This window comes from Nannobrachium achirus, assembly GCF_963921795.1.
Source record: "Nannobrachium achirus genome assembly, chromosome: 7".
Lineage (NCBI taxonomy): Eukaryota > Metazoa > Chordata > Actinopteri > Myctophiformes > Myctophidae > Nannobrachium > Nannobrachium achirus.
Window position 1 is genome coordinate 13,804,260 of NC_137816.1, and position 12,307 is coordinate 13,816,566.

Consider the following 12,307-nt stretch of genomic DNA (forward strand, 5'->3'; position numbering starts at 1 on the left):
ACCAATATGGGACGCAAACTTACACAGCAAAATCATTCACTCTGAACAAATGGAACCAAATGGACCCGTATCTGCTTCCATTTGTAAACTCTCAGAGTTATAGACCTGTTAGGGTCAATTTGGTTCCTAACTATCATGATTTCCAATGAAACCTTCTCAAGTACCCCTGGAGGTCCCCAGACCCCATTTTGAGAAACACTGGTTTGCATTATGTTACTACTGTAGGCCACTAACTAAAGTCAGAGAAAACAGGTGAGGTGATAATCCACCACAGCTTGCAAGTTCGGAAGGCGCGCTTGTCGAGGCCACAAGGCCATCAGCTGCTCGTGAGTGGGCACTCACAAGCGTCAAAGTCTCGCTGTCTGCCTTGTTGATTTGCACATGGTTGGCTTAAGAATATCCTGCACTTATATGCCGTTGTCCGTTGAAGCCCAGGGTATTTGAATGCAATGAACTCTGGGTTGGGCCTCTGGCCAGAGATTGAACACAATCTCCCTCAGCCCTATGTTCCCTCACTCCCTAACATTTTATTACACCCTATGTTCCCTCAACCCTATGTTTCCCCCAGCCCTATGTTCCCTCAAATCCAAAATAGACCCTATGTTCCCTCAGCCCTTTGTTCCCTCAACCCAAAAATAGACGGTGCCATGGCATTTTGAGGGTGGGGGAAATTCTTAGAATATAGTTTTATTGATCAGACATTTTATGCCTGCCCTAGGCCAGGGTTCCTAAAAGTGGTTCCCGCAGCACCCCAGGGTGTCATGATGCTAGTCCAGCATTGCTGTGGAATATATATTTGGAATTTACAATACAAAGTTATCTTATACCAGTAAGACTCCCTAGTCGAGAGATAAGCGACCGTCAGGTCGCAGCGTGATTATAGGGCAAAATGTGTGTCCAAAGCAGTGTCCAAAAATGTATTTAAAAAAAAAGTGGCCTGATGGAGGCGCTATATGGGACAGATCCATGTTGATGACATGAGTGTAGACATACTGTACCGATTTGCGTGATTTTGGGAAAGAAATTGTAGGAGCAGTGTCCAAAAATGTGTTTTGCAAGAATCGGCCTTATTGTGGCGCTAGAAGAGGGCCATGTGAGAATTGAGGGGTGGAGGTAGTGGTTTGGCAGTCAAGGAGTGTGCAGACGCGGGGGTCCCGGTCGCTCGTAGGCCGTGTTACTACGAGTGGCGGGGGTCCTCCACTAGGAACCACTTTTGCAACCACTTTTGCATCCGTTCTGTAGCACCAGGAGTTGGTGGTCCCCGGGAATTCCCTGTGAGCAGCCAAACAGATAGCCAGTGGAGGTTTTGATAGTAACTGCGACCTGGCGGTCGCTATTAGCCTTCTTTCTGTGTTAAATACAAAGTTATTTTAATCAGTTCTAACCAAAACGGATAATCCCTTAACATGATGTACACGAGTAAGTATCCCCAGAACATGTGCTCTCAACAGTGCACATATAATTTGATGTTGTGGTTACCATCAACACAGGTGTAAAGAAAAATGCGTGGGCTGAGGGAACATAGGGCCTATTAGGGGACTGCCCATAAGTCTGACATCTCTTTAGTCCTGCTGCAGGGTTAGGTTTAGGCATAGTTTTACTGACGTTAGGGTTATCATTCACCAGGTTAACATTAGGTTAGCATTCACCAGTGTCATCAGGTTAGCATTCTTCAGGTTAACATTCACCAGGTTAGCATTCACCAGCATCGGCAGGTCAGCATTCACAAGGTTAGCATTCGCCAGCAATCAAAAGGTTAGCATTCACCAGCGTTGGCAGGTCAGCATTCACCAGGTTAGTATTCACCAGGTTAGCATTCACCAGCATCGGACGAATGGGGCGTCAGAACAATGAGACGTCGGAAACAATGCCATGGGGGACTGAGATTTTTGGTCTGAGGGAACATAGGGCTGAGGGAACATAGGGTCCTATTTTGGGATGAGGGAACATAGGGCTGAGGGAACATAGGGCTGAGGGAAGATAGGGCTGAGGGAACATAAGGCTGAGGGAACATAAGGCTGAGGGAACATAAGGCTGAGGGAACATAGGGCTGAGGGAGCTTGAGCATGGACCCCCCAACTCTTGAGTTGGGACGGCAATTTCATGGAGAGAGAATCCATTTATTCCACTTCCAGTTTTGTCTGCGTTTCTTTCTTTTGGCTGAGCTTTAAAGAAAGGAAAGCTCTCCCTGGAGCCTCTAAGGCCAGTTGCCAGACATGGGGGCAGTGAGACTTTTCCTAGGAACAGCCTACACATCCTCCATTCTGAAGAAATTCGTGCAGACTTAGGAATTTCCCCTCTCACTGCCTTATTTAAGGGATAAGTCCTTGCCAAACAGAGTTATCTGTAATTAATTATGACGTGATAGCTTTGTGGTGAGGGTGCATTCCACATGGGCTCTAATGCCTGACAGTGAGTCCCGCCTTGTTTTCAGGTTGTAATGCCAATTTTATCCAATCAGGAGAGAGAACTCACACAAGATACCGCACAAACAAAACAAAACTGGAACTAGAACACTATTTTTGTAGCTGATAAATGATATTTGTGGGGTTTGTTCTCCTCATTGGATAAAATTGCTATCTCAACCAGAGTAAAATAACATGACATAACATAACATAATAAATTAACTTTTTAACCAACCAGTTACAAATTTCTAACGTTTTTGTTGTCACAGTATTGTGGCCCCTGACTTCAAGTAATTTCACAACCGTGGCCCCCTGCCTAATCTAGTTACTCCAGATGTGCTACAACATGCCGTGCTGCAGATCTACAGAAGTAGATTAGGACATTGTATACCGACAAGAGTGGTGGATGGTCTCCATTAGGCATGCCACGATTCATGAAAAAATCGATTTGAATCGCGATTCAAAGCTCACAATTTGAATCGATTTATTTTTAAAAAAAGAAGCGTGATTCATTTTTTTCAAACTTTTTTTTTTTTTTTAAACTTAAATTATGTTTCTGCACTGTGAAATAGGTCTACTGACTTTTTTTTACATGTTAAATATAGTAGTTCTAAATCTAAACAATAAGAAAGCATGTTGTTGCACAGACATTAAAGTACTTTTACATGAAAAGTGTGCTACTTTTGCAATGTAGTTAAATAAAGGTTATGAAAATGTAGTACATATGAGATTAATAGCTTGGGGGCAGGGAGGATTAAGAGAAATAATAATACAAATTTCTGTGGAAAAACATTTTATGTTAAAAAAGATAGTGAAATCGTGAACCTTGAATCGTGATTCGAATCGTATCGTGAGTTGAGTGAATCGTGGCATGCCTAGTCTCCATACTTTACTCACCAAAGATTAAATGTACCCACATTTGGGTACTTGTAGCAGTTTCATGACTGCAAATACTGGTGGGTGTTAATTTGGGACCCTGAGTGAGTCACAATTAAAACTGCCTGAATTCTAAATAGTAGAATTTTAACATTTTATTCTTTATTAACAAGCTTCTGTTAACAGTCATGAAACATGTTCAAAATGGTCACCCTGTACAACCAACCATGCAATAATCTTCTACATGTATTTTTACATTGGGATATCGAACGTGTTCCACTGGGGAACTGAGGGCTGGGGCCAGATTTGGCCTGTGGGCCACCAGTTGAATATCACAAATTGTCTAACAGCAAGACAATTAGTTGGTAGACCGATTACTTATTCTAACACTAAACATAATTTAATCAGACCAACAAATACTGAACTAAATTTGTATTATAAACAATACTGATAAGTTACAAAGCACAACAAATAAATCTAGACCTTGAAAAACCTACACTTGTTTCAGACTAAGGCAGGCATGGGAAAAGTATAACTAAATGAAACCCCATTTCCGCTTAAATCATGGAAATCAGTACCAGATCACCAAAACAATGCTTTTTTTATTTCTTTTTTCTTTTCAGTAGCTGTGTTGCAAGGTGCTGACAGTAAAGTTAAACACGTGATGACCAGTAGCAGGCTAATGCAATCCCAGCAAAACCCTACAGTTCCCCTTCTCCACTCAAACACTGCACCGGGGTCATTATGGACTCTGATGCAATAAAATGGACAAATGTTCTTTTTTTTTTTTACCTCTGCACTGTATTGTTGATGCTTCTTTTTGCCTTGTATTGCTGTACACAACAGTACTCTTTCTTTTTATTACACTTTACCTGCTGTGCCACCTCTGGGCGAGTGAATTTCCCCCCGGGATAATAAAGGTATCTATCTATCTTATACTGGAGAGGAGCTCCTCCTGCCCAAACAACTGCACTGCTTTGAAAATAAATACACAAATTCATATATATCCACCTGTTTCTGCAGGAATTTAAATTCTGGGACCGTCAATGACAGTCAGGTTTACGATTACGTCACACTCGACTCGGCTGCAACGTTTTTGCGAGTCGGAACTGCCGCCCACCTTCTACGCGATGCACGATGCGAGACTGGAAACTTGTGGATATACATATATATACTGTATATGCATACACATACCGTACAGTACACCGCCCCCCTTACAGCCTTTTTTCCACAACTGAGACATTTATGTTTAAGAGAGCTGTTGGTTAAGAAATTATAAATGAAAAACGTTAATATGTCAGTGCAACACTTCTGATAATTGAAAATGATTTTTTTTTAAGATATGTTTTGGGGCTTTTATGTCTCCATTGACAGGACAGCAGACCGACAGGAAACGGGGAGAGAGACAGGGAGCGACCTGCTGCAGGCCACACAAAGGCTAAGCCCATGTGGCATGCGCCTGGACCAGTAGGCCAGCGGGCGCCCCTATAATCAGGGTTCCCACTTCCCACACATCTTTACCAATTAATTTCCTAAACTTTTCCAAAACTTTTCCAGAATATTTAACCCGATTTCCAGAACTATATAGCAATAATTCAGCTCAATAACGAGTTGCTTACTCCTATGTGAAATGCCCAAAGACAGGCAGTGTATGCCAGTGGTTCTCAACCTTTTCAGGCCGTGACCTCCGAAATAATCATATTTGAACTGGGGACCTCGGCACCCTGACGAGCACTAAGAGTTGAGGAATTTTGTATAACACGGCTTTATTGTGAAAATAGCCGATCTACATGCTCACAACGCCTCGCAACGCGAGGTGTTGTGAGCATGTAGATCTGCTATTTTCACAATTTCTGCCTCTAATATTTGACAATTTGGCCATTGTTGAATTTGTCATTTCAGAGGTATTAAAAAAATCAATAACCAAAGACAATGCATAGCTATTTTTTCCAGGACCTTCCAGGACCCTTGATCAATTCCAAAACTTTACCAGTACTGGAAAAATATTTTTCTAATTTAAAAATATTTCCAGGAATTTCATGACCGTGGGAACCCTGTATAATTCAAAGACATTTCTCCTGAATACTACAAGTGAAATCTAGGCAACCCCTGTGGTATTGCAGGGGTCCACAATCAAATGAGCAACATATAGTATGATTCAGTTTACATTACAATAATAACATAATATATGAGTGACTATTCTTCTACCTATGTATATATATTCTAAAGTTTCCTCTATCAATCTATTGCTCAAATACAACTACATGACATTTAGAAATGTTTATATGAACCGAAAACATCTTTCTATATCAGTGTCCCTAGTACAGAATCATTTGAAATGGGTGTCATCATGAAAATCTATTTGGGTTTTGTGGCAATAAGAAGTTGAAAACACCTGTCCTAAAATACACACGCTGTGTTTACAGACATACTGTAGAAATACTGCAGAGGTTTGTTTGTCTCTGAGAAAAATGCCTTGAGCAAAAACCTGTTCTGACACGGTACCATTCCACATGCTGTTGGCATCATTGACAATAAATGCCTTCTCAAGAAAAACTGAAAATGAAAGTAGACAAAGCAAAAGTATGTGAGTATTACAGGAAACTCCTTTGTCTCCATATCAACGAACAAACAAAAATCGGCCTGGAACATTAAGACTAAATGATGAGGAAGAGAGCTGTCTGACTCACATATTATTTATATTTGAGGACAACTCCCTTTTTTAATATCATATTTGTATTGACAGGAAATGGGGAGAGATATGGTGAGTGACACGCATGCAGCAAAGGCCGTCGGGATCGGGACTCGAACCCAGGCTACGTATATCGAGTCAGGCTATATCCTAGGTGCACGGAGCACTACGCCAGCAGTTTGGGCCACGTTTGAGAATATCTGATGAAAAAGTGCACGCACTTCAATGGCCCAGGTGAAGGACAAACCGTAATATCGCAAGAAGAAATAAAGTCTGAACACTGGTAATGTTGCAAAATCTCTGCTGTATTTTGATTGCTGACAGCAATAATAATACAGCATAGCTATTTTCCTACTACAACAAATCTCTTTGCCGAAAATAGTCGATCTACAAGCTTGCAGGTTAATACAGCAATAATAATACAGCATAGCTTTTGCGGCGTTACCAGTGTGCTGACTTTATTTCTTCTTGTTTGAGAATATCAACCACAAGAAAACGAATATTTAAAAAAAATATATCGCTTATGCTCATAAAATTACTCTACACAGCAAAATCCAGATTCTTGAGGAATGTATACCCCGTTAACACATAAACATCTAATTGACAATGATTCTAGTGATTGGATCAGACTAATTGGTCATTAACTACCTAGGTGTATGTGTGGTCATCGCCATGTTGGCTTGTGGTGGGCATTTTTGCCACGGACAATAATATTACCAGAAACACATAAAGAAAATACTCTGAGAGTGTACAAATGGAACCAAATGGACCCTTATGGTGGTTTGATAACCAGAATTGACGTTCAGTAATTGGTCATTATGATCTAAACAAGAACATTATAATGGCGTGTAAACCAGAAAATCCCAAATGTGCCACAGACAAGGCTAAGTCTTTCCCACAGAAACATTGAGTCCATGTAAGGACATATTGTGATGACCCGCTGTGTGTATGGCGTGCACGCTGAGTGTACCTCTGAGACTTGCGCCGTCTGGTACTCCTGCAGCTGCTGTTGGAAGCCGTAGTTTGGGCCGACGAATGAGCGGACGACTTTGACGGCAGACAGACACTCCTCCCAGCTGTAGTGGGTGACGGTCATGAGGTAGGCCACCACCATGGTGGTGCTGCGGGACACGCCTGCAAGGCTAATGATAATAATAATATTAGCTGAAATTTATATAGCGCTTTTCTGAGTACTCAAAGCAGGGTTCCCACACATTTTTACCAATTAATTTCCAAAACTTTTCCAGAATATTTAACCCAATTTCCAATTACTATATAACAATAATTCAGCTCAATAACAAGTCGCTTACTCCTATGTGCAATGCCCAAAGACAGGTAGTGTATGCCAGTGGTTCTCAACCTTTTCAGGCTGTGGCCCCCGAAATAATCATATTTTAACTGGGGACCCGGACCCTGACGAGCACTAAGAGTTGAGGAATTTTGTATAACATGTTTCTATTGTGAAAATAGCAGATCTACAAGCACACAACGCCTCGCGATGCGAGGCGTTGTGTGCTTGTAGATCGGCTGTTTTCACTAGTTTTGTGCGACAGTCTTGTATGATGAAGCAGGGCTTTGCTTTACCAAAAGACGTACACATTTGAAACTTGGAGATACGAGGTTTCTGCCTGACAGTGACAATATTTTAGTGATTGTTGCAAGGAAAACTTTGAGATAATAGCCATTTTTTTGGTTAGAACTGACGGAAAATAACTTTGTACTTTAAAATGATACTAAATATTTTTTCAAGTGTCCAAATAAATCCCAAATATTATCAAATGATCTCGCAGCACCCCAGGGTGCCCCGTCACCCACTTTGAAAACCCCTGACCTAGACTAATGTTTTTCCCAGAGGGAACCCAGCACTACTTTCCTACTACACCAACTCTCTTTGACGAAAATAGTCGATCTACAAGCTTGCAGGTTGGCGATTCTTTGAAGAATGTTTGCCTATTATGACATGCCTAGAAGGGATGCTAGGGTCCAGGTGGATGAATACATATCTGACCCAAATGTTCTGAGTAATGTTAACACTTACCAGTGCACCAGACACGATCCACCATTGAGACGACATTCATGGATGAAGCTGATGCACTCCTTAAAATGTTGTGACCTTTAAAAAACAACAATAGCACCAACACAAACTGATTAAAAAGGTATATGTATGATGTTGATTATAGTACTGTATACAGCAGTCCACTTTTATTATTTTCAAGTAATGTATTGATAATAAACACAAATGCAATTGTGAATGTAAGTCATTTGAAGTGAAGTACACTGTATTTGTAAAGAAATTGTTGTCACGTTGGCCACTACTGCTGGCTTATATCAAGAAACTATATCTTGTCAGGCGCTAAGGTACGAGGCTATGAATAGATTTCAGGTTACAAATTATGGGATATGAGAACAGACAACATGAACTGAAACCTCCTGTTTAAAGCCCTCAGTGAACATCACCCTCCTCACAACAACACACAGACAGTACTTCAGCCATACTGTTAGAAATCTTCAGGTAGATTCAGTGGGAAGTCTCAGTTGAGAAGTGAGTAACCATGTTTGAAATTCTAATGTATTCTGTGTGCCAGTCTCGGCCACATCAGAGAAACACAGACAGGTCAGTTCTGATGAAACAGACACTGACAGACCAGAACACAGTCCTAGAGACAGACACATTCCTCTCTGTAGGGAAAGTTCTTTCTGACCTCATAACCAGTGGTGTGATATGGATTTTAGAAGTGGTACCCCTCTAAATTCATGACGTCACGTACGCGCGTGCGTGCACGCGCATGTGTGCACGCATGCCTGCCGCTCGGTGCTAGTTGAAATACTGTATTCAACATCACAACATTTTTAATGTAGACTAACTATATTTCTTATTATTTAGTTACATTGTTAATTAGTTTCAATTAATGTGTTTCAATTAATGTATTTTTTTATATAAATTATAAAATAACTTTACATATTACATAGACTTTACTTTACAATCATAGACACTTTCGGAACTCTCCCTCCGCTATGCATGCAGCTCTGACAAAACAACACACTGCTTCGTTTTTCTTCCACTCTTGTGAAGTAAACAGATGAGATGTTCACAAAAGGAGACGTTTTGTCTGCAAAGAATGCAAGGCGAACGTGCTACTGGCCGTGTACAAGTGTAAATGAGGACGTAGGTGAGAACTGCCTACCCGAGTATTGTTATGCAAATAAGGCAAGCAGCTAGTAGGGGGACTGAAATGTTCGTGCTGACCGTGGCGTCCACAACTTGACGACGTGCGTGCACGCGCGGGTCGTGTGTGCGTGCATGTGGGGGCGTGCGTACGTGCAGCTTGAAAAAAATAAGTGTGGACTCGCCGAGCCCAACCGAGCCCACGGCATCTCACCCCTGCTCATAACAGATATTCAGTGAAGAGAAGCAGTATGTGCTTTGTTGACCATTTCATGTTTATATGTCTGATACCCCACTCCACTAAAGGTCAGTGCAGGACAGATACAGTCATGGAAAAGGGGACAGCAGCTGACTGCCACAACCCACGTAAAACCAGAATCAACAAAGTCAACAAAAGCAGTTATTTGTCGTATTGTTCCAGTATTTGTGCCCATCTTAGAACCTGTGTGTTTTTAACCTGTGTTGAGTTTAGTTAGTCAGTATGTCAGTCAGTCAGTCAGCTGCAGCAGAAGATTACATTAGCCAATAGCTAATTTCATCTTATGTCGAGTGCTGAGGGTTTTTCCCCGAAAGTCTCCCAAGTAAAATGTCACGCTGTTTCATGATGCATTCCAACAACACAGACAGCAGGTCAAACAAGCTATACGACTTCCATGCGTTGTTCTGTAACTCTAGTAAAATAACAGAGTGTGTGTGTGCGGCTGTGCGCCTGCATCTTCACTTCCTAAACACACAGTGTTTGGAAGGGTGCATTTGATTTACTGTCCTCTTACTTTCAATCGTTATCATGTCCAAACCACCTTTATTGATGTAATCTGCACTGGGCATGGACAAATGACCTTATCTTATTATTCCTTATCTGTGATTGGTTTTCATACCTCCTTTGTCAAAAAAGAAAATTATAAAATAAAAAATAAACATCTGCTATACTGTACATTGATGTCAAATATACATGTGTTAAAAGATGAGTGTTCAGGGATGCATGAAGCCATGAAGGTTGAGTTAGCAGTACAGACTTCAGTACTTCAGTAGCTTCTCTCCAATTTCACAATACTACTTACTAATTACTCCACATCTAGAGTTATTGAAATCTATTGCCCAATGAAATAAACTGACAGGAGTAATTCCATATTAGTTATTCTATCCTTTTGCTCAAACTAATGCCAGTGGATTTCAAAATTCTATTAAACATCTGAACCCTAGCATCCCAATACTGGGCAAGTCATAATAGGCAAACAATTGATGAAAATAGCCAATCTACTATATCGACGATTTGCAGTTTTTTTTGTAGAGGGAGGATAGACCCCTGTGGGACCCAGGACAACAAGGTATATAGGGTTTTTAAGTGGTTAAGTACTGCCAGGAAACACTGGTGGTGAATTGCACAATAAAGAAGCGTGTGGTTGATAACATTGTCTCTTGAGGAGCAGAAGATGGTTACTCAATAGCCTCAACAGATTGCGGCCAAAATAGACGGACTGACACTTTTTGTCTTTCCTTCTTCCTGTGATCCAAAAGATGTCCCCTCAGCACTTCATTCTGTCTCTTCTAGCTATGAGGTTTCCGGTTAACTTGTTCAATGTGCAGAAATTCATCTTGTGGTGATAAACCGGGAGTTTAACCAGCGGAACAAACACAACGGGATGCTGGCTGGAGTTTGTTCACAAAGACACACTGTGGTGTGACAATGGCAAATACATGACTCAAGTTGTATTATTCACATTCTGTAAACATTCTCCCAAATAGTTACGCCTAAATTCTTTATTTCTTATTTTTTTAAATATTTTTTGGGGGCTTTTTTTTTTTTACCTGATAGTATAGTTAGTAGGTACAGGAAAGGGGGAGAGAGATGGGGAGTGACATGCAGCAAAGGAGTCGGGATTGGGACTTGAACCAGCGACACGCTGTCCGGCATCAAAGCCTACAGTGCAGTATGTGGTATGCGCCTGGACCACTAGGCCAGCGGGCAAGCCAGTTACCCCTAACTTTACAAGATACAGTATATAGTTGCATGTATGGTCATTACTCAAACATCTATAAGGCAGAGGAGGGTTGCCACCAACTTCAGTGCAACTGCACACACACTACAAACTCGTTATCACAAACTCATCAGAATCTCCATAAAGTTATCGACAATGCAAGTCAATAAGACTCTTTCCAGAAGTGCTCCAAAGAGCCAGAGCAGCCATACTATAAGGCAGTGGTTCTCAACCTGTGGGTCGGGACCCCCAGGGGGGTCCCCACATTATTTTGGGGGGTCCCCACTCCCCAGATGATTAACTTAATGCAACATTGTTTTCCTCACTCAACAGTAAACAAACCAACAAAGTTTAAGTGTATAGAGGTTATCTACACATTTCTAAAGTGACAATTTTAGGACTTTTTAATACCTCTAAAATGACAAATTAAACATTGGCCAAATTGTCAAATATTAGAGGCAGAAATTGTGAAAATAGCCGTAGATCTGCTATTTTCACAATAGAACCGTGTTATACAAAATGTAATACCTCAACTCTTAGTGCTCATCAGGGGGGGGGGGGTCCCCAGTTAAAATACGATTATTTCGGGGGTCGCGGCCTGAAAAGGTTGAGAACCACTGCTACAAGGCGCTGTTGAGTCCCAGGAAGACGGAGGTCCCTCAGCAGTGGGCTTAACATTGGGGGGGGAGGCCAGGCATTACTCCTGGCCCCATGGGCCCCTAACTGCTGGTGGAGGACGACAGTTGGCCCGTCTGTTCCAGCCCAGTCAGTCAGACCAGGGATTGTGACAGAGGAGGGCTTATAAAAGCTCTGGGTGGTCGAGACTATAACAGCCGGATGTCACAGTACGGTTTCCTTCCTTTGCTGCCTGAGGGAAGGACGGCTTGATTGCGACAGGAGGAGAGGTCAGGCACCCCCCCCCCCCCTTCCCCCCCACCCGAAAACCAATCAGCAACGTCCAACAAAATAACTTCAATCCTCATTAACTCCAGTTTGACCCCACTCTGTTCTCTTCTCTCTACACACTGCAGAAGCCCTGTAGCCTTGACACCTTGACACATCTACTGGAAGTAGAAGAGAGCTCAAATCCCAAAACTCAAAATCTCTAGGGAGCCAATTAAATACAGGCCGTCATCCTTCGCTTTCCTCTCTCTAAACTTAAACCCGAGTTTTCTTAGCGCCGGTATTA

At 41.8% G+C, this 12,307-nt stretch overlaps 1 protein-coding gene across 3 annotated transcripts in view; it reads right to left on the bottom strand.

Moving 5' to 3' along the window:
* The window catches only part of dusp22a (dual specificity phosphatase 22a), a gene marked incomplete at its 5' end in the record, with an annotated part of 29,324 nt that overhangs the window by 2,916 nt on the left and 14,101 nt on the right, over positions 1-12,307 (bottom strand). For all 3 annotated transcript variants that reach the window (XM_080729953.1, XM_080729955.1, XM_080729954.1), the window contains 2 exons: positions 6,944-7,115; positions 8,012-8,086. In XM_080729953.1, the coding sequence (XP_080586079.1) occupies positions 6,944-7,115; positions 8,012-8,086 (247 nt within the window). The remainder of the gene's footprint in view (positions 1-6,943; positions 7,116-8,011; positions 8,087-12,307) is intronic.